Here is a 23,155-nt window from a genome sequence, read left to right on the forward strand (position 1 = left end):
TCACAGTAATCCGCTAGTTTAAACCAAATGAACTGTTGCAAATCTTCCCCCTCGAAACACATCACTGCCCTTTTAGCAGTGAATAGTTTTGTTGTAAAAATGTACCTGTATAAAGTGTTATTTAAAGAAACTGTTTATAACGTCTATAATAAAATGCAGTTGTTGGAAAAGGGCATTGTTCCACTTTAATATTGTTTTTCTATTTGAGGGAAAAGATTTGCCTGGCTCCTCCGTACTATTCCCTGTCCATACCACATTAGTCTGGTCACGGAACCGTTGGAGCAGTTTAAATGGGCGGGCCTAACCTAAACCAATCAGCACTTAGCGGATGTGACGACAGCTGTAGTTCAATTCACAAAATATGAACTGAATATAAGCTGAGGCAATATTCTCGACTCTTTCATCCATGATTGTCCACAACGTAGAGGTGCAGCGAGTGACGTAACCTTGTCCGGCCTCAGACAATCAGACACTTGTTTACCGTGTATGTCCAGACCCACCTTCTTGTGCGTGGTTTACCAGGCTAAGAAAAGTCTCTTCAGTTTATCGTTAAAAGCAGATACAGGTGAAACTCAGAAAATTAGAATATCGTGATAAAGTTTCTGTAATACAACTTAAAATGTGAAACTAATATATGATATAGACTCATGGCATGCGAAGTGAGGCAAGCATTTGTTTTTGTTTTGAACATTTTGGCTTATAGCTTATAAAAAACCCAAAATTTGACATGAAATCAACAAAAAAATGATGTCGGCACTCTGAAAACTATATTCATGTACGTACTCAGTACTTAGTTTGGGCTCCTTTTACTTGAATTACTGCCTGAATGCAGTAGCGTGGCATGGATGCTCTCAGCCTGTGGCACTGCTGAGGTGTTATGGAAGACCAGGATGCTTCAATATGACATTTGAAGCCCATGTCCAGGATCTGTCTGTGTGTGAAGGCTCTTGATGCGGTCGATCTACTGGGCAAACAACTTTGACGTTGGCCCTGGACTCTTAATAACTTGGTGATATCAGATCCACCCTCTTGATGCACTGACTCCGGCCTCAGTCCACTCCTTGTGAAGGTCCTGCATACTCTTGAATGGCCTTTTTCCTGACAGTCCTCTCCAGACTGTGGTCATCCTTGTGGCTTGTGCACCTTTTTCTTCCACACTTTGCCCTTCCACTTTCTATTAATGTGCTTTGATACCGCACTTCATCTCAGAACATCCAACTTCTTTTGCCATTACCTTTTGAGGTTTTCCCTCCCCATGGAGAATGGCAATGATGGTTTTCTGCACAACTGTCAGCAGTCTTCCCCATGATGGTGAACTACTGAACTAGACTGAGACCATTTAAAGCAGGGGTGTCCAAACTTTTTTCATGGTGGGCCGCATACTGAAGCGTACACAGGGTGAAGGGCCATAGATCGGTGGTTAGTGCCGCAAAACCTTTGACTAGCAGAGGTTTAAATTGCGCCCCACACCTTTATTTCTGCTCAAAACCTTCATGCCAGCTCTGTCTCACAGTAAAAGGTTAGTTGTTCGGTTAGAATTGTGTGGAATTATTACATTTCAGTCTCAGGGACCCTTTGCAGGTGTTTTGGTTTAATTATCTGATGAAAGGAGACTCTTTGAGCTACAATATAGCCCTTTTTCACCATATTCTAATTTTCATACATTTAAATGTGTTTTTTTTTACAGGCTGTAAGCCACAATCATCAAAATTAAAACAAAAAAAGCAAATATATAAGTTTCACATTATAAATCGAGTTACAGAAACAAATAAACTTTTTCACGATATTCTAATTTTCCGAGCTTCACCTGGATTTGTGAAAATGTGTGCGAGTGATATAAAAACAAAATAAAAAATGGAAAAAGAGCCGCGAAACAGCTCCATTAGCTACCGCTCTGTACCATAGTGAGATAATCCAAATGTTTGTTGTTAAGAGTCCATCTTTTTTATTTTATTTTAAATATGAATTCGATTTTACCCTTTAAAATCTCCACTAGTGAATTTTGAAAAAAGACCCTGTAAGTCAAATAATGCGCTGCGATATGACTTCCATGTGTCGTCTCCTTACGACCTGCGTTCACTTCGCACTTGGACTCCGAGTGCGTTGCTGCTCCTGTGTTGGTGCGTATCATTTCAGCATGTTCTGCTTTAAACAGTGTCTCCACATTCATCTATTGGCAACGTAGAAGCAGTTTAACTAACACATGTTTTCTGTTTTGCCAGGTTTGTGATAAACTACAGCGGAAAACTTTGAAGATGACTCCCTTGGATCTCCCTCCGGACCACGTCCAGGACCTGCAGGCTGGAGGTAAGTGTCCTCCTCATATCCTTACTTAGTAGCACCTCCTTATTGTCGAATATGAAAGATATTTTGTCCTAGTAAGTCTGTTTTAGGTCTTTGTGAGATTTAATATGTGCAAATTGACATTAACACTAACGTTAGCGATTTCTTTGGGTAATGAATGAAAAACTTGGTGAGAACAAGTTAAAAATAGATAATTTTTGAATTATTACCAAATGAACAGTTATATTTCATAAAGTTACGGAGAAAAACACGTTTGAAAAGGGAATTGTGGCGCTAACGAAGCCAATGTTTTGAACAAAATGGCGCCCAGTATGATTTGGAATGTTTACTTTCAAGTTCATAGTGTAACGTTATCTAACTGCAGGCCTTGTAAAAACTTCATATGATTTAGTATTTTGATGTAGAAGAAACGATAAGGGAAAAACGATCTAAAATAAACTGTGCCAGAAAACCTAACTGAAGTACTTTGTAAACTTGAAATACATATACAATGCAGTATAAAGCCAGTTTAATCGAACTCAGCAAGTTGTAAAGTACAAATGAAAGCTAACTCTGATGTCTGATGTTTTTCTGTGTTTAGGAGACGCCCCCTGGCCGCCGTCTGTGGACCCTCCTCCTCCTCCTCCTCCTCCTGCGGTCCTTCCCTTCGGTGCTGGGGACGCGGGCCCCGTCCCAGTTCAGCCTCTGCCTCCGTCCCCCCCATCTCCGGCGGCTGCTCCTCTTGTGGCGGGCTCTCTCTCCTTCTCTCCCTCTACCATCTCCTCGTACTCTGTCTTGTCCTTAGTTTACGAGGACATCCTCCCCTTTCCTCTCCCCAGCTTTTCCGAGTCGTTTCCGGACCTCATCCTCTCTTCTCTTTCGCCCCTTCTTCCTGTCTCTTCTCCTGCCTCCCCTCCCCGTTCTTCCCTGGACGTGCTTCCTGATCTTTACTTCTGTGATTACGAGGATCCCCTCATTGTGGCTTTGCCTTTCCCACCATCTCCTCCTGCTCCTGTGCGCCCGACCCCTATCTTCCCCTCTCGTGTCTTTCCTCCAGGGTCCTTCTCTGCCCCTGCCGGCCCTTCTGTTCTGACCCGATCTGCTTGGTCTGCCTTTACCCCTTTCCGTCGCTCCCCCTCTCCCCCTTCCTCTCCTCTTTTTTCTCTGTCTCCTCCTTCTTCCCCTTTTTCCTCTCGCCCGTCGTCCCCCTCTCCTCCCTCCTCTCGTAAGCGCTTTAGGGAGGACGATGACGTTGGGGCTTCTGCTTTTGCTAAGAGGTTGCGTCGTAGTTTTTAGATATTCCATCTAATCTTCACACCTCACTTCTTTGGTTTCTTATTGTTCTCTCAATACTTTAACCATTATGTTTACTTTTCAGGACCTGGATCTGTGGCGCCCCCTAATGTACAACAGTATTTCCTTGCTGTTGTGAGTTGAATTTCATGTGTACTTTCTTTCAGGTTTGTCTGTGGTTGGCTCGTTGTTCCCCTCCACCGGGACACATTCTGCTCGGCCCCTGCCCTGTGATCCCACACATCCATCAGAGGAGGCTTCTCTTCATCCACCAGGCTGTTGAGAAGGTGGCGTCTCCTCATCCCCTTCCCTGTGATCCCTCAAATCCATCAGAGGAAGCTTCTCTTCATCCACCAGGCTGTTGAGAAGGTAGAGTCTCCTCACCCATTTCACTGTGAACTCACAAATCCATCACGGGACACTACTCTTCATCCACCAGGCTGTTCAGAAGGCAGAGTCTCCTCATCCCCCTGCCCCAGGACCTCACACATCCATCAGACCAAACTTCTCTTCATCCACCAAGCTGTTGAGAAGGTAGTCTCCTCACCCATTTCACTGTAAACTGACTGAATCTATAACGGGACACTACTCTTCATCCACCAGGCTTTTGAGATGGTAGAATCTCCTCATCCCCTTCCCTGTGATCCCTCAAATCCATCAGAGGAGGCTTCACTTCATCCACCAGGCTGTTGAGGAGGTAGAGTCTCCTCATCCCCCTGCCCAAGGACCTTACACATAATTCAGAGGAATGTTCTCTTCATCCACCAGGCTGTTGAGAAGAGGGCGTCTCCTCATCCCCTTCCCTGTGATCCCACACATCCATCAGAGGAGGCTTCTCTTCATCCACCAGGCTGTCGAGAAGGTAGTCTCTCCTCATCCCCCTGCCCCAGGACCTCAAAAATCCATCAGTGGAAGCTTCTCTTCATCCACCAGGCTGTTGAGAGGGTAGAGTCTGCTCATCCCTTCCCTGTGATCCCACACATCAATCAGAGCAAACTTCTCTTGATCCACCAGGCTGTTGAGAAGGGAGTGTCTCCCCATCCCCTACCCTGTGATCCCTCAAATCCATCAGTGGAGGCTTCTCTTCATCCACCAGGCTATTCAGAAGGCAGAGTCTCTTCATCCCCCTGCCCCAGGACCCCACACCCATCACAGGAAAATTCTCTTCATCCACCAGGCTGTTGAGAGGGTAGATTCTCCTCACCCCCCTGCCCCAGGACCCCACACCCATCACAGGGAAATTCTCTTCATCCACCTGGCTGTTCTGCAGGTAGAGTCTCCTCATCCCCCTGCTCCAGGACCCCACACATCCATCAGAGGAATCTTCTCTTCATCCACCAGGCTGTTCAGCAGATAGAGTCACCTCATCCCCCTGCCCCCACCACACCCCCAACCTTCTCCCCTTCTGCACCTACTGGCAAATAAATCAGGTTTTTACCTTTGAACATCTACCTTTGTGGCTTCACTTTGTCGGGTGAACAGGTTTCTCTGATTTCTCCATGAGTTAATAAGTTTTTAGTTCAGGAACGATCGTTGAAATCTTTGACAAAACATTGTTTCAGGGAAAAAGCAGCAGTAGTAGTAGTAGTAGAAATGTGGGGAAATTCATTTACAGTGAGTGGAAATACACAAGGACAACAACGACCACAGCAGACAGATCCAGACATTGACAACATACAAAGAACAAACAACCTCAGTTTAAATGATGTTAAAATCATTACCTACATTCTTTAAAACCTTCTCTGACAGACCAGCTGTACAGATTAGAAACATCACTGTTGGTCACTTCATATTGTTTCTTTGTTTAATTTTAAAATGCCTGGTCCTGTTTTTAGTCAGGGCGGGGCACCTGTACCTTCGACCTGAGGGAAGCAACTCAAACTCTCTAAACAGAGGATGCTTTGAGTCCGATAATATAATGTCTTCTTTATCTAGAGCTCGAGCAAAATGAAAGTCCTGCAGACCCTTCAGAGGAACACCGAGGATTTTGCTTGTGACTGTACATATTTTCAGTCATGGTCCTGCACCAACAGATGATACAGAAAGTCAAAGCACTTTCCACAAAAGCACTGTTAAACATTTTCAACATCCACCTGAAAAGACACCAGTTGCTAAACAAAATCTAGTCTCTGTTGACCCTTTTTAGTGATGTGATCTGTCTTTTTGTCCCACTTTAATTTGTCATCTAGGATCACACCCAGATACTTGTGCTCAGAAACAGAATCAATGACTTCTCCTTTGATGATGGTTGGGCTGTGTGTGTGTGAACTCCCGCCTGAGGTCGATCGTCAGCGCCTTCGTCTTTGTGGAACTGAACTGGTGAAGCTAGATTGTGACACATTAGATACAAAGACCCTTTCGGAGCAGATTTTGGATATCTTACTTTGACTTTGAATAAACCATGTAATTCCCTCCTGTCTTACGAGTTTTAATGGAAATGTGGTGTTTGCAACAACCACTGTGTGCATTACAATTCATCCACAGGGCATTAAAAGTCATTAAAGGTACACTGCGCAACATTTTGAACTATACTGTTGCCGGCAAAACAAGACATGCTCCTAATGACCAGCTCAACACAGAAAATGCTATTACGGCAGTGTGTAATAAACAGAGGTTCCGCTAGACTTTTTTTTTGTCGGCCACTTTGGCCGGCTGGGTCGTAAAATGTCGGCCATTCGCAAGAATGACCGGCCATTAAAAAATATATACAAAATGAAGGTGGCTTATTATCAATAACAATCTACATTTAGACAGAGCTACACAAGTGCTTTAGTGGGTCCCAGAACACGGCTATTTCTAATTAAAGACTGACGTGAGAAAAATGTAGCAACAGCTAAAATCCAAACATGAAGTTGTGCGCGTGGAGACGGTGGAGCAGCAGGTGTCACGCGGATATACACCATATGCACTTTAACTCAGACAGAAAGTAGTCGATATCTACGACCCTCACGCTGTCCTTTTCCAGGTCTGACCAGCTGCACAGCGAGGGCTGGGCTGTAGATGCCCTTCCACACTTTTACGTGGCTTCAGGTGTAAAATAATGATTAAGTCCCTCACCGCTGAAATATTGTGGAGACAAATCGACTGCACTAAAGTCACAAAAGTCAGTCTCGAGTGATTCAAAACGGACCCAGCTCTGCCGCGCTTTAGAGCGGCTCCAACACCGGTAACTGAACCGAGGCGTCTGCGCAGACTGACCGAGGGAAGCGCCTCTAAACCCGGCTACTCTCTGAGCGGCTCCAACACCGGTAACTGAGCCGAGGCGTCTGCGCAGACACCGGTAACTGAGCCGAGGCGTCTGCGCAGACACCGGTAACTGAGCCGAGGCGTCTGCGCAGACTGACCGAGGGAAGCGTCTCTAAACCCGGCCACTCTGAGCGGCTCCAACACCGGTAACTGAGCCGAGGCGTCTGCACAGACTGACCGAGGGAAGCGCCTCTAAACCCGGCCACTCTGAGCGGCTCCAACACCGGTAACTGAGCCGAGGCGTCTGCGCAGACTGACCGAGGGAAGCGCCTCTAAACCCGGCGACTCTCCCAGGAAGAGCCGCTGCGGGACAGCGCGTCAGTCTGACTGAACACACGCGCGTTTCAAGAATATCCTAATCAAACGTATTAGCTGCTGAGTTCTTTACACACTTATATAAAAGTAAATGTACCTGTAGTTCGCAGTTTTCTTGGAAAATGTGACGAAGCACGAAGAAAAAGCGTAACATATCCAGACAGCGATGATGACGCTTCGACTGCGCTTTGTAAAACGGGCTAAAGGCGTAAATCTAAACTTTTTTGATAGAAATATTGAACCTTTTTTAATATTTAGGCCTGTCTCGAAAACACTTTGTTATGTTAGTCACTGACTTAGGTGACATGTTTAATATAGTTTTCTATTTTTTATATTTTTTCTCACTTTTTTACTGTCGGACAATTTGGCCGATGGAAATTATTTTTACCGGCCATTTGCTTTTCAAACCGGCCAAAAGCCGGCTACAGCCGGCTAACGGAAACCCTGGTAATAAAAGAATGGATTTAGATGAGAAACTAAGCTGTGTAAATCTGAAATGCTACTGCCTTTCATCACATCTCCATGGCGACGAGCTGGAGACGTGCCCACTCCAGGTAAAGTTTGCAGTCATATCTTAGGAGAGCTTCATAAATGTTTGTTTGTACATTTATGAGGTATTTTTCAATGATGAAAATATCTGTGATAGAATAAATGCTTGTATTTCAATTTTATTTGGCCACAGTGTGGCTTTAAATCAATGATGCCGAAATTAAGGCCTTAAAAGTGATTATAAAGCATTAAATCAGATTCAAGCTGGCATTAAATCCAAATTTCTTCAAAAATATACATTTTCCTTAGTGGCAGAACCCACAATAGTGATATTGCTCAGATATTTTTACTGCATACATTTGTGTCAACACAAAAACTCAGGTCTAAAACTAATTCAGCTGCAGTTCTAACTGCAATTTTACTACAATCTTTTGCACAAAAGTTGCTTGTTGTGTCTAATTTGGTTTGGAATGTCAAAGTTTCTGCCAATTCCCCTGTTTGATTGAAAGTTTACAAATCTTACTAAATTAAATATGCAGAGATGTTTTGCATTCGTGGCATAGTTTTGTATTTAGACATTGAAATGTGTTACATTTGACTTGCTGCCACCTGTAGAAACTCTGTTCATTGTTTGAGTTTCTCCCCATGACTATTATTTCTCATTTAAATGAATCACTTTTCGTACAGAGGCCCAGTCCAGACAGCTGATCATTTCTGCCCGTGTCCAGTCCGTTTGGTTCCATCTCGACTCCTCAGAGCCCAAAACTGTAGATGACTTTGTACCGTCTGAAAAAGCCCTAGTGTCTAAGACTCACTGGATTTGCCAAAAACTAAAAGGATCTCGTCTTAATGACTCACAGCTATTTGACCTGTTAGGGCCGTCACACAAACTATTTGAAACTACTCCATGAGAGAGATTCAACAGTGGTGCAGCTGAAGAAAAAACAAAAAAACTCCCCTGTCCCTCATTAGGGCAGCCTCTCTGCACTCACAACAAAGGTCAATGATTCAAACTTCCTAATACTTTCTAAATAAACTGTGAACAAAAAAGACAACACAAATCCACCATGTTTCTGTCAGTTTATTGATCACTGCTCTAAGTGCTCCATGGAGCTGCACAGTCAGGAGGCACCGCTGCAGCACCGTCTCACCTCAGCTGGAGCTCCTCTTTGTGGACTCTGCACTCCAGTGACCTGCCCCTTCCAACAAGAGAGGAAGACAACGGGTCGTCCCATGATCAGAAGGTCAGGGGTTGGGATCCCGGCTCCTGCAGGTGCACACTGTGGTTGGGTCCTTGCCTCGGTACCTGCACACATCGGAGCATGAATGAGAGTGTAAAGGGGTGAGTGGTTCCCTGAGGCAAAGCGCTACATGCTGTAAGTCGAGACCATTTACCATTTACCAAGAGCAGCTCCTCCTGAGAAATCACAGGTCCCACGTCCCTCTGGAGCTGTGTTGGTGGGGTGTTGGGTCAGGACGCCCTCTGCTGGTGCCATGTTCACTCCCGGATGTGGACGGCTCCATGTTTCCTGTAAACAAACAAAACAAAAACACACACACCCTACCAAGGAAAACACACTTCTTTTTTCCCTTTAATATTGTAGCGTTAGATGAAAACCATGCAGCAGTTTTGATTTGAAAACAACATTTTATGATTCTATTTTTATTAACGATAATAAGCCCTTTCTCGACACTTTTCACACCTTTTAAAATAGTTTTTGTATTTTCGACAAACCAAAATCAAGTGCAAAGAGGCCAGTCAAATCCTTTTATGACACTACATTGAAAAACAAGATAAACGGGGAAGGAGGGAGTGTCCCACAAACTGATGAGTTCATGGACAAACCCAAATCTCCGCGTTACAGTTGATCACAGTCAGTAAGTGTCTCCAAAGACACACTTACCTTACAGTACAGCAGTCAGACATTCACCCATTCACTCTGTCCACCCACACATCCACACTGGAGGCAAGGCGGGTCAAGTGTCTTGCCCAAGGACACAATGACAGTGTGCACTGCCAGTATAAGAGATCGAACCACCAACCTTTGAGTTAGAGGTCAAACTCTACCAGCTGAGCCACTGCTGCCCCACAACAACAACAACGACAACAACAACAGGAGAACAGGGATTGTCCGACCAGCTCGTCAACAAACCCAGACCTCCTGATCCAAACGTTCAGTTTAAACACGGCCAATATAGACATGAAGTGGAATATTTACACAAAACGCACAGTGAAGGAGTCGCACCGGCAACCCTCGGGTTATGGGGCGATTCTGTCTAACCCTCCTATGCCCAGAGTAGAACTAGTTAAGGCGCACGTCGACAACTGTAGGAAAAGTGCAAACGCACTGAGTTAAAACCTTTGGCTTTTTCACTTTAAGCACAAACAGCTATGACTAAGACCAAAGAGTAGAATGGACCATTTTTTGGAAATATATAGTTTTTAAAACACACACACCTACCTTTAAATGATTTATGAAGCTGGAAACAAAGCTACAACAACAACAAGAAATATTTTTTTGGTCTTTTTACTTTTAACACACACAGAAATACTACTATTACTACTACAAGAAAGTTTTTTTTGTCTTTTTGTTTTTGAAGCTCACACACCTACAGCTAAGTAAAGACTATATACAGGTTCTAAGGCGGCGATGAGGAAGGTGGTAAAAGTGGCCGATATGAAGCTTCCAGGTCCAAAGCTCGGAGGCTAAAACTTAGTCCTTGTCCGACTCTGGGTCCTGGAGCACGTGGGGCTAGTTCAAGTAACTCGCAGGTGAAGTCCCTGGACGTTTTCTTAGGAGGAAAGACGCGGGCGCTTGAAGTGGTCGTCCTCGTCTTCGTCCTCTTCATCCCTGCTGCGCTTGGATCTGCCGAGGGGCAGAAAGTCCAGAGCAGGGCCTGAAGACACATCCAGGACGGGAGAGGAGGGCGCAGGGGGAGAGAGCTGACCCAGGTCCTGACGGTGAAGCGCTTCCTCCAACATCCTCTGCAGGGCGCTGAAGGCTGGAGACGGGCTCTCTGCTCGCTGCTGTGGGGCAGGGACCTGGGGAAGACCCACCGGCTCCACAGCTTGAGCAGGAGGGGCCCGCCAGCCAGCCCAAAACTCTTCTGGAGGAAAGCGCTGGTCGTCCTCTTCACCTTCCTCTTCCTCCGAGAGACTGCTGTCGCCAGAGTCCGTGTCTTCCTCCTCTTCGCCAGAGTCCGCAGAGTCCGCAGAGTCCGCAGAGTCTTCCTCCTCCTCCTCTTCATCAGAAGACAGAGGAAAAAACAAAGGAAAACCATCTACCTCAAACGGATCGATGTCCTGGTCGTCCTCCCACGGGTCGTCCGCGTCCACCGGCTCCTCCCACAGGTCGGCCAGCGGAGCGTCCCACAGAAGGTCTGAAACACACAAACATGAGCATTACATCACAGGAACATGTCACAACTATTCACCAATTCATATTCATTCAATCCTATCCACTTTATTTACAGAGCACATGTTAGAAACAAGCCTTTCCAAAGTGCTGCACATCAAATCCACAGCACATGGGAATAAAACAATAGATAGAATAAAATCAAGTGAAAATAAAACTAATTAAGAATAAAATAATAAATATGAAAACATTATTTCTTAATAAAGAAACATTCAAACTATGACAATAAGTAAGTTAAATATTACTGACCTCAGTCTGGTGTGGCTTTTGCGTAAGTTCCCAGGGCGCCTGACAGAGCCTCTAAACCTAAAGATGCACAAGTGTCAATTGACGCAATATTGATCAGCTTTTTAAAACTTGCCAAAGCATTTGTGAAACAAATCTGCCACTTTAGAAAGTTGGGCTGGAAAGCTGACATAAAACATCCATGAATTTGGACTCCCAGAAACTAAACTTTATTTGTTTTCCAACAAATTCCTTGATAATGTTTTACGTAAGACTCCGACTTATGAAGTGAAGCCATTTTAATCAGGTTTTAACCAGGCCCGAAAAAAAGTAATCGAGTGAAAGTTACCAACTAAGTAGTAGCTGTAAACTTGACCAGTTCATCAACTTGATCACTTTTGACCAGAACAAGACGTCCAGAAACTAAACTACCTTAGTTTTCCAACAAATTCCTTGATAACGTTTAACTTAGGACCCCTACTCACAGATTTAAGCCATTTTTATCAGGCATTAACCAGGCCCAAAAAAGTAATCGTCGAGTGAAAGTTATTAGCTACCTGTAAAACTAACCATTTCGTCAACTTGACCACTTTTGACCAGAACAAGACGTCCAGAAACTAAACTACCTCAGTTTTCCCACAAATTCCTTGATAACGTTTAACTTAGGACTCCTACTGATACATTTAAGCCGTTTTTATCAGGTAATAACCAGGCCCGAAAAAGAAATCGTCGAGTGAAAGTTGCTAACTATGTAAAAGTGCCCATTTCATCAGCTTAAGCCTTAGCAAAAGGCCCATATTGCCTCACACGGACACAACTGTTACTAACATTGAACATTGCAGCTATTTTAGCGATATCTGCTGATAAACAAGAGCAAATTGTAAAGATACTTACCCAGGAGAGGGAACCGCAACTCCAGATGCGAAGGCGCCATCGTTCAGTAGTTTGTAGTTTTGTAGTTTGTAAATCTGCAAAAACACACGCACAAGCACAGAAACAAAGAGTTAGAAAGTGTTAGAAAGTGTTTTGAATGTGTTTTTGACCAATAATTGACATGGACTTAAAAAGAAATGAAGATACAAACCTCACGTGTCGAGGGTCGAAGTGAAAAGAAAGATTGTAGTCAAGTGGCTCTTTAAATAGTCTCTCTCGTTGCCATGGGATCGACGCACGGCACGTACGTGACTCCGCGCGCGTCTATCTGGATTTTGAAGAAATATTTGTAAAACAAGATGAAGAGCCTCATTGCAATGTACCTTCTTTTTATTGTATTTATTTTTATTTGATGTTTGAACCAATTCAAACAGTTGGGCCGAGCAGAACTGTGAGGGAGCGTCAAAGAGGTCCAGAGCGTCACGCGCTCAGATCGTTTGTTTCCAGGCCCAGAATTTGGAGCCACGCCCCTGGTCCTGTCCATCATCCTGCTCCTGAAAGCTGTGTTGATGTTTCTTGACCTGGATGTGGTGCAGATAGTAGTGGTGTCTCATGAATGGAAGGTCGGGGCCTTCGGGTGTTGGGGCGTCAAGGCCGTGGGAACCTTGGGTGCTGAAGGTGCTGTCGCACCCCCTGGTGGATAGTTTGTGTATTGTACGTAATGCTGGGTTTACACATAGGCCGCTCCTCAGGTGCTGAAGTTGTTCTGCCGGCTTTTCTTCCTCCTGCGGTTGCAGTCGTTCCTCCTGATGTTTGGGAGCAAGTCCCTTCCATCCCTGGAAGGGAGCAAGTCCCTTCCATCCCTGTTATTTTACCCAGAACTGCAGACCTAGTTTATGATTCACAGTCATCCAGTTAACACAAGATATTGATGGACAGACCTTAGTCACCGAAACATATAAATTATAATTAGCATATACTGTAATGCTGTGAAGTAGGCCTTTATTATAAACTCATCAAAAGACAATATAGGGCCTTCAATGGAAATAAAAATGATCAATTGGTAGAAACGTTTTTAATATATTTTACAAATACAGTCTAGGAATTAAACAGCCAAAACACAATCTTTAAGTGCATTTATCCATTGACATTTAAACAGTCTCTTTCACTTCAATCAGTTCTTCAATTCGAACCAGGACACTCTCGATCATATCAAACGTGTGCAGGGCCGAGTGCAAAGCCTGGAAACACAAAACAAAGTCCGTTCGTATTGAAAGTCAAAGCAATACATTTCAACAACTTCACTGAAGGGACCGACCTGGATATGTTTGTCCTTCGTCATGTTCGGCAGCTGCTCATCGCCCACTGACACAGAAACTGAGGGATCTGTGGGGGAGATAATTGCCAAAGATCAAATCAAATTCGTATTTTTTTTTAAAATTTACAGAGACCCGGTGACTTACCATTACCTTTAGCCTTGCTTTTCTTGTCCTCTCTGGTGAGGTGCAGCTCTCTCTCATAGTGAGCCCGGGACATGTTGACGCCCACTCTCAGAGGCTTCAGAAACGCGTCCTCGATCTTATACAGCTCTGTCCAGATCCCGGTCTGAAACACACACGATTATGAAAACTTAGCCTGACTGTTGTTGATAAACCAGTGAATGTGTAAGTTTGGAAAAAAAATCTAGTATAGGGCCTTTAAACAGCTGGATTAGAAAAAGAGAGGAAGCTTTTTTTTCTACTATGTATGTATGTATGTAGAATCAGTAACAGATAAATTATAATATCTAATATCTCAATAAAACTAAGATCATAATACAGTGAAGTAGACGGTCATTCAGTAACTCCCTCTGGTGGACAGAAGGTGAGGAGCAGCTCATGTCTCACCTGGTTTTCTGTGACTTTGTCTCTGATGACCAGGTATCGCAGCAGATTCAGAGCCTCCATTAATCTGTTCAAATATAAACAAAACAGTGAGATAAGACAATGATGAGCACACACTATAGCTGGACAGGGCACTGTGTGTGGAGTGTCTTGCTCATGGACACGATAGACTTTATCCAATCGACATGTTTTGTTCAGTTTGAGTGCACGTGTACCTGTCCATGTTCTCCAGCAGGTCTGTCTCGGGCCCGTCCGGCAGCGTCAGGACGGAGCGCAGCAGAGGGAGCAGGTGCAGCCCCACGAACCACGGGTTACTGTCATCCGCCTACACAAACACAAGCACAAGCTTATAATGTCTGTGAACTTATTCTGGGGGGTTCCAGGGGGCCAAGAAAGTATTTTAGGTTGAAAAAAGCAGAAGTCTGGCATTCAATCTGAGTTTCTTGGAAATATAATGACAACCTCTTACCTCTCACTTTAACACATTTTCTCCAGTTCGGCTTTACCCAAATCTAAACGCTTCTTTACTGGAGACTTGACATGCCAGTGCAACACCTCATTTGAAAGCTAAGACCTACTAAAGTGATGTAAGATTATTCCTTGCATTGTTGACATGTTGTCGTCACGTTTTGTCGGTCGGTCAGGTCTAGGTTCAGAAACACTATGTGCCCAGAGAGTGAGATCAGCACTACCAGCACATCCTGAATGACCAGGTTATTCCAGCAATGGATTTATTCTTTCCTGATGCTACGGGCATATTCAGAGATTAAAATGCCAGGATGTTAATCGGGCTCACATTGCAAAAGCATGGATTAGGGAGCAAAACACATCATTTACCACATGGATGGGCCGCCAAAGAGTCCTGATCTTAACCCCATTGAGAATGTGCTGGAAATGGCTTTACACAGTGGTTTCATTAAGATAAGATAAGATAAGATAAGATAAGATAAGATAAGATAAGATAAGATGGTACTTTATTGATCTCACAGATGGAGATTATAATTGCAAGATCTCAGTGAAAAATGAACGCAACACTGGATCTTTTGACCAACAAAAAATAAAAAATATTAGATTGTGTGACTTTTTTGTGCCGTCTTTTTTGCACAACATTCCAGGTTGTTGCTATATCATAACAGCAACTAAACCGACGTACAACTCAGAATATTAAATAAGTGAAACCAAGCATGCTCCAGTTGCTCCTGTTATCAAAATAAAGCACATTGAAGAGGAACCACTGCACTTTTATATTGTTTGGAAAACCTTCAAAGCCGAGTCGATCTGATTCTTGATGTTCTTGATGACGTATCCCTCCACTCCGGAGTGATTACTGGTCTTCAGCATTAACCTGTCAAGCACATTTCAATCAGATTTTTAAATATTCTGGGGGAAAAAAGTCCTACAAGATTCTCTTCATGCGATGATAAGACGTCTCACTTACTGGAAGAAAGTATATTTGGCCTCAAGGTTGAACTTGTCCATGCTCAGCTGAAAAACCTTCAGACCTTTTGTTCTCTGCAACATAACAGTATATTCCATCATCATGACAGTGTAGTTTATGAACAGGCGTACTGTCAAAGTGCTACTGTGCTTTGAAAATGGGAGGTAGAAGTTCTGACTAGAGCGATACAGGCATAAGAATAACAGTCACGTACCAAATTGTGATGTGGGCATATCGTCATGACTTTGACCAAGTTCTGAAACACAGTCGGAGAGAGAGAGTAGAGATTCTTATAATGATGGCAAGTTTAATAACGATCATTTTATGACAGCGTTTTCTGTCGCTGATGTGAAGTAGAGGCGGGCGCTGACCTGGGGCACAGAGAGGAAGCTCTTGATCTCCAGCAGGTCCACGGACAGACTGCAGTCCTCCACTCGCACCAGAGACTTCTCATACAGCTCCTGATGGCACAAGAACAAGTAACAGAATATAAAAAACTAAACTGATGTCGGAATTATAGTGAAGAGGAGAAAAAAGAAAGCCACTGACCAAGCCCTTTTGTATTCTCGACTCCTCAGTCCTATGTGACACCAGGTAGAAATAAGAGTTGAAGTTCAACACATTTAACAACACACAAGTAGAAGATGGCCTGTTTTCCTGCCTTAGACATGGTTTACATCTAGTTCAGGGGCAATTAAATCCTACTCATATCAACGTTTAACACTTTTTAGACTCCTTTCAGGCCTGATTTGATCTTAATCAAGGTCAGGTGGTGGTACTTTGGAAGGTCAGATATTTTATGAGGTGCTACCAGTTAAAAAAAAAGTTTGAGAACCACTGGACTAAAGGGTTATTTCATTGTCAAATTTCCTCGTCATATCCATTTATGTGTATCTATATATCTATTTAAACAGCCCCAAATACAAAACAAATAGGCTCTTTGCACGGAATGTAGCGCAGCAGCAACATGATGCTAACAGAGTAAGGGACTCTTTCCTGCCCTTGTTTATTCCTATAGGGAGTTAGGTGTGTCTCGCTGGTGTAAATAGATTTTAAGCAGGATGTGGCAGAAAACAAGACTGTTGGGATATTCACTGCTCATGCCATATTGTGTCCTTACTGCAGTATCTTGAATGCTTCATAGCATCGTGATGCTAACTTCCTAGGGTAACGACTATTTCCTGTCCAAACAAACACAGCAAAACCATCTTAATCTATTGCTGAAATAACAAATAAGGCCAAAAATGGTTTATTTATTATTTATCAAGACATTTATTTATTGTGAATAATCCTTCACTGTGTATGAAAAAGAAAAGTGATAATTAATCTCAGAAAAGTATTACAGAAAAATCCAGAGTAAATAGATATTTCTGCTTAAAAACTGTATGTACGTCCGATTTTTGAGGTAAACATGATGTTACTGACAATCTAAAAGTTGTTTCCATGTTTAGTTTAGCCTCTCTTGCCGGATCATGTGGCTAAAACCACCAGGCTTTGAACCTAAAAGGACTTCATCTCAGCAGTTGTTCACAATCGAGTCCTAACCTGCAGTGCTGTATCTTCTGCAGCTTCCTTACCTGGACAGAAGGAGGCAGACGTGCTCCATATTGGCCCGCAGACGGTACACAGGACTGGAACGAAAAACAAAACAAAACACAGACCTCTCTTAAGCTCCAAACTGATTTGATTTCCTTGCGACAGACCAGAGCTTTACCTGTAAACAGAGGGGAACACGTCGGCCTGCAGATGGTGCACGAACAGCAGGTGAGCCACGCAGGCCAGAGACTCTTTGGGATAGCGCACCTCCTCTTCTAAAAACCCCGGGATGTGCCTGTGTTTGAGCAGGGGCTGGTGCACGAGAGCGGGCAGGGACTCTCCGATGGCGCACAGGTCCAGCTGAAAGACACAAGGGAAATGGGCATTATGAACTTGAGGTCAAATAAAACGGGAAAGATGAGGCTGGGGGCGGTCGTACCAGAATGCTGCAGGCGAAGTCCCTGAGGGGGGATTCTGGCAGCGTTTCCTGATCCCTGAGCTGGACCTGCAGCAGCACGCGACTCAGAGCCTGCATACAACTGTACACAGCAAAATACAAACCTTAAATGATTTCGAAATCCAGCATCTGTTTCCAGTCAAGGCAGTACTTAAACCTCAGTGACTGCATTCTGAAGGAAAACACAATCTTGCATTGACCAGAGCTGGCCCCGACTGCGTGACAATTTCCTGCTACTTACAACTTGAGCAGCTCGGTCCTCAGCTCGTCCTCTTTCTGCGGCAGCGCCCTCTCCAGGTCGCCCATCATCCGTCGGTCGGCGCTGCTGTCACTTTGTGCGCCACTCAGCCGGGCCTCGTCCACGAACGGCCGGATGAACGCGGAGAGCTCGGAGCAGCAGCGGCACAGGGAGAACACGTCGTCCTCCTCCTGCTCTTTGGTGACGGGGACGGGCAGTTTGCACAGCTGGTCCAGGACCGAGGACAGCGCCATGCCCAGAGAGGAGGCCTTACGCACGCCCAGACACAACAGCACTGACGGGGAAGACAAACGGGACCACATGTGACTAAAGAAATATGTTTGTTGGAATATTGCAAGGCAATAATTGCGAGGCAAAGCTCTCGATTTACCGATCGATCTGCGTTCCCACCCTCACCTATGGTCATGAGATTTGGGTAATGACCGAAAGGACAAGATCGCGAATACAAGCGGCCGAAATGAGTTTCCTTCGCAGGGTGGCTGGGCGCACCCTCCGAGATCGGGTGAGGAGCTCAGTTACCCGGGAGGAGCTCGGAGTAGAGTCGCTGCTCCTCCACGTCGAAAGGAGCAGCTGAGGTGGCTCGGGCATCTGTTCCGGATGCCTCCTGGTCGCCTCCCGCGGGAGGTGTTCCAGGCATGTCCTAGTGGGACAAGGCCTCGTGGAAGGCCCAGGACACGGTGGTGGGACTATGTCTCCGAGCTGGCCTGGTGTGGCCTCGGGGTCCCCCCAGAACAGCTGGAGGAGGTGTGTGTGGATCGGGAAGTTTGGGCATCTCTGCTGAGACTGCTGCCCCCGCGACCCGGCTCCGGATAAAGCGGAAGAAAATGGATGGATGGATGGATGGAATATTGCAATCATTTTTGCATTATGTGAATTTATAATTTAGTCAAAGTACATATACCGACGGCTGTGTTAAGACAATATCAAAATATTCTAATGTCTATACTGCCGTACAAAGGAAAAACGCAGTAACTGTGAAACTGAGAAAACTGACTTTTTAGTTTTTTTGATGTCCTGTGAAATTGGTTTGAACTTTATCATTGGTTTCTTTTTTATTTTGTAGCTTTTTATGGTAGAATTATTGTGGGTATAAAACAAACTCTAAATATACTCTAGTCCCTGAAAATGCACATACTGCACTTTTCCTTTGTACAAACCTACATTCCACATATGGTTATACAAAGGAAAAGTGCAGTAGCTTGTTGTGTCAATTGCTGTTTTTGGTCAATTTCTGGTATTATATTTATGTTAGTAAATTATCATCTGCATCAGTATCAATCATAATTTGAGTATTTGAGATGTAAAAGTAGTTTATGCAATGCATTTTTTTGTTGGTAAGGGGAATCCATACACTGTATTAGGAGTGGTTACACTCTATGTAACTCATTTTTATAAGAACCCAAACTATTTGGACTTGAATCTAATTTAATCAACAAACAAACAAATCCTATTTGAACTTAAATTCTAAACTTTGTACAAAAATGAAAAAGCAAATATATAAAAATATTCAATGAACCATGATTGAGCATCAGTTTTTACTTTGATTAAACTCCTTCCGCGGGTAGTTCCATTTTGTGGCCATTTCGACATCATCTGGCCCCGTGACAGTGTCATAATCATTTTATTGAGCGTTCGAAATTCAAGGCAGTGAAGGTTGATGAAGCCGAGCCAGTATCGGCTTAGAAGGAGTCCTGGTTGTCATGGCAACCACAGTGGAATGTTCAGTTACTGCACTTTTCCTTGGTTTTTGTCTCAATTTTGTAGTTACTGCAAATTTAATTATGGATTTTCTCTAAAACGGAATAGTTTTGAAACAAACCACTTTGGTACAAGATAGTACAGATAAGAAGAAGTTCAAATATGCTCTTAACTCAATTTTGACAAAACATGCAGTTACTGCGTTTTTCCTTTGTACGGCAGTATAGTTAAATGATGAGGTCTATGGAATTTTTACAGGATTTACGGGTAATATCTCAGGGCAAGGTTTCTACAGGGAACACCAAGTCAATTTTAATGTTTTATAATGCCCCAAAACTATTTTAAGCCACAAAAGCAAAAGCAATTGTTAAAATATGTATAAGCAAAAGTAAATTAGACATACAGAGCGGCGTTTAAGCACAAATGTATGTAAAGCTGCAAAAAAAAAAAAAAAGGAAGAAAAAAAAACATGCAGCTTAATGTATTTTAGAGCAGAAACGTTGTCGTTTTACTGAACTTATGGAGTGAATAAAGTGAAGCAGATCTGATAAACCATCATTTTCTCACAATAGCATCAAAAGGTGGTGGCAAGTCATTAACAATAACTCGCGATAGGAGAAGACATTTGTAGATTTTCTTGGGGAGGGGGGATAATATAATTATTAGCTAACTGTCTATAGACTAGTGATACTGAACTTAGGTCTCTATCTGAGATTTTAGAATAATTGATTTCTTATTAATTACCTTACAATAAACTCAACACTTTTGAATAAGACACCACTAATTTTCATTTTATGGTTTTTCATGAGCTTGATTCAAGGCTTTAATATTTTTGTACATATCACAAAAAATAAGGCATTCAGAATATTTCTAGTGCATCCATAAACTTAACAACTAACCATGTTATTAGGTACATTAAGTGACAACAGGGGCGGCGCCAGGGGGGTTTGGTGGAGCTTGAGCAAACCCCCAAAGATTTTAACCACTAAATCAAAGGAGCACTGGCTCTCTCTACAGACATTTCTCAGACGTCAAAGACTGTTTTAACATGAAAAGGAGTGAGTAGGACAGGTTTCATTCCAACTAAGGAGGGCACAGAGCTGTTAATGCGGCCGTGCGTCAGAGCGATCAGCGACAGCAGGAGTCGCCCTGAGCCCGACTCCTCGATCATTATTACAGTCGTTCACTGGATTTGATCAATGAGCAGAAGTTCGGCTGATTACAAACACTGACGTTATAAACACTGATGTTATAAACAAGGCTCCTCTGGCTCTGAACAGATATCAGCGGTCATTATCGTGCACTTTTGATACAGTGACGTATGCACGGCTGCAAAGAACAAGAACAAACCGAGTCCTCCAAGTCTGGATAAGAAAATTACACACAACAGCAGAAAAAAGGTATGCTCCAGTGTATTCCTCACCTTTCTGAAGAGGATTAAGCAGCAGGTGGAGGCTCTCCGCGACAGTGTCTGGTTCATCATGTTCAAGCTGCTCCAACAAACCAATCAGCAGCTCCTTAGGTCGACACACCTGGGAAACAACATACAGTATGACCCCCGCAATGAATTAACATTTACAAAGCACAGTCTAGAGCTGCACGGATCGGTGAAACTATAAGCTATAGCAACTTTTCTGTGGAGTTTTAATGTGCGTTGAGAACGGACTCATTACTCCAGCACATAGAGATCAATATAAAAATTATTTGTATACGATTAGATTAGAGATACGTGTTTTAAAGATTTTCAACTGCAGTCTTTGCGATTTATTTCCAATTCCAATTTTACTAATAAACGGCAATTAACTGTTTTCCCTCGCTCAGTTTATATGTATATTCTATTAAAACATTTGCTGACACTAGACACACAGACCTCTAGCACGTGGTTGAAAATGGCCAAACAGTGAGGCAGGTCTTTGCTTTCTTTCTTCAGTAAAACCTGAACCAGAGGGGGGAGCAGGTTCCAGCCCATGCAGCGCACTATGTCCTGGGAAAGAATTTGAGTTCATTATTTTGGCAAGAGTCATTTTTTGTAAAGACACGCTGTAAAGCTGTATTAAACGTGCACCTGATTCTTTTCATCGAGCACAACGCTGAGCAGCTGCAGACTGTCGCCCTCCTCGATACAGGTTCGGCCCGTGACAGTGAACACGTCGTAGTCCTCGGTTTTGAAGCCGTTCTCAGGAAGGCCTTGCTGGAATTTAGGAAGAACATGTTTTGAGTCACAGAACCCTTGGTGCAGAAAGACCATTGTTAACACTATATAGGCAGATATCAAATGCAATGGGGGAAAAGCAGGGAAGGGGAGATTTCAGCTTCCTGACAGCTTGGTCAGATAGTTGGAACACAAGTGAATATGTCGAGCGCTTAACCCCGACCTGAACTGGGCACATTTTCTCCAGATCTAAAAGCTTTTTGGAAAAAAGTGTCAAAATAGCGACAAGAAATGAGACGAAAACGAGGATGAAAGTGTAACAAAAAAATACATAAAAAAGAGACAAAGAAGCCACACAAAAATGACAAGAAAGGGATTGAAAACGTGACAAAAATGTGACAAAAAAAGCCAAAAAGAGCAACAAAAAAGTGATTAAAAAAAAAGCGATGGGGAAAAAAGTAAAAAAAACTGACAACAACGTAAGGAAAAAGATTTTAGATCAGTTTTGCTGGTCTTAGTTTTCAAATGAGATGTTACACTGGCCTATATCGCTCCAGTCACTTTTCTTCAAAGAAACTTTTTAGATATGAGTAAAGCCGAACTGGAGAAAAAGCTCTAGGTTCAGGTGCATTGGCTTAAATGACTTGAATTGAGGAAATGTATCTTGTTTTGAGCGGTTTTCACTCATTTAGACACTTTTCCTGATCGGACCAAGTTTACTTTGCTCGTTTGTGGACATTTCAGACCAGTTCTAGGGTAAATCTCGCTTGAAATAAGAAAGTAAAATTGGCAATGAGATGAGACCAATTTTCTTTCCCCATTGGCAAAGAAAATGGCCTGAAATAAGGACGAAACGTATCGAAACGAGTCAGAAACATCTCAGAACAAGTGAAATAATCCAGGACAAACGCCCAAGAACTTCTTAACAAGTCAAAACAACTAAAATTTTGATTATTATGCTCAAATTGAGATGTTTATACTGATCTAGTTAAATACTTTTTGCAGTGTGGGGGTTAAGAGGTACATTTTTGCCAAATTAATGTCACAAAACCCGGATGGTAGCACGTTGATACATAATAATATAGCACATAATATTGGCCTATAATCCACAAGTAACACATACAGAATGAATGACACTTACACATCTTTGGACCATTTCACTGAGTTGCTCCAAAGCCATCGTTGATTATTACTAGACCGCTAAAACCTTCTTAAACCAAACAGATCTACAAACATTAACAGCTTCATAAAGTTGGCCTCAGCTACCAAAAGGCTGGATGACACTGTGGAGGCAACAGGAGCGATGTATTGGAATAATACGAGACGTAAACAACGCTGTAAGAATGGTTCGCGTTTGCTAGTTAGCTTAACCGATTAGCTACAGCTTGAAAATACAGTATCTCAGAATGAATTATGAACAACCATCGTTTCGGGTTAGCATAAAAGAGATATAGTCATAATACAAGTTGAATTGGGGCTTAATTCCAATAGAGAAAGCTTAGGTGGGTGGGGGAAAAAAGCACGCTGCTCCACCCCGGCGTGTGTAAAGATTGTCCACGTTGGTTTTCCGTAGTTCCAAACGTCACGGGTCA

At 43.3% G+C, this 23,155-nt stretch overlaps 1 protein-coding gene across 2 annotated transcripts; it reads right to left on the minus strand.

Annotated features, from left to right (window-relative positions):
• Window positions 1–13,229: 13,229 nt before the first annotated feature.
• glmna (glomulin, FKBP associated protein a) lies at window positions 13,230–23,051 on the minus strand. 2 transcript variants are annotated; one of them, XM_079569611.1, is made up of 18 exons: window positions 22,705–23,051; window positions 21,477–21,602; window positions 21,282–21,395; window positions 20,835–20,943; window positions 17,696–17,987; window positions 17,437–17,536; window positions 17,176–17,357; window positions 17,039–17,092; window positions 16,011–16,041; window positions 15,833–15,922; window positions 15,676–15,717; window positions 15,462–15,535; window positions 15,284–15,368; window positions 14,239–14,348; window positions 14,027–14,090; window positions 13,610–13,745; window positions 13,459–13,526; window positions 13,230–13,381 (listed from the first exon to the last, which is right to left on the minus strand). In XM_079569611.1, the coding sequence occupies exons 1-18, from the start codon at window positions 22,741–22,743 to the stop codon at window positions 13,292–13,294; spliced, it is 1,806 nt and encodes a 601-aa protein (XP_079425737.1). In that variant the 5' UTR covers window positions 22,744–23,051; the 3' UTR covers window positions 13,230–13,291. The 2 variants fall into 2 exon arrangements, with proteins under 2 accessions (XP_079425737.1, XP_079425736.1); XM_079569610.1 differs by having other exon boundaries at window positions 13,604–13,745.
• Window positions 23,052–23,155: the final 104 nt, after the last annotated feature.

The sequence above is a fragment of the Gobius niger genome (genome assembly GCF_951799975.1).
Source record: "Gobius niger genome assembly, chromosome: 13".
NCBI classification, from domain to species: Eukaryota; Metazoa; Chordata; class Actinopteri; order Gobiiformes; family Gobiidae; genus Gobius; species Gobius niger.

Excerpts from the sequence above, each read along its gene's own strand:
- glmna (XM_079569610.1), bottom strand. The coding sequence starts at position 22,743 with ATGGCTTTGGAGCAACTCAGTGAAATGGTCCAAAGATGT. Across the intron at positions 17,537-17,695 it reads AGGACCGAGCTGCTCAAGTT|TTGTATGCAGGCTCTGAGTC; the intron begins GTAAGTAGCAGG and ends TGCTGTGTACAG. Across the intron at positions 15,369-15,461 it reads GCCAAATATACTTTCTTCCA|GTTAATGCTGAAGACCAGTA; the intron begins GTAAGTGAGACG and ends TGTGCTTGACAG.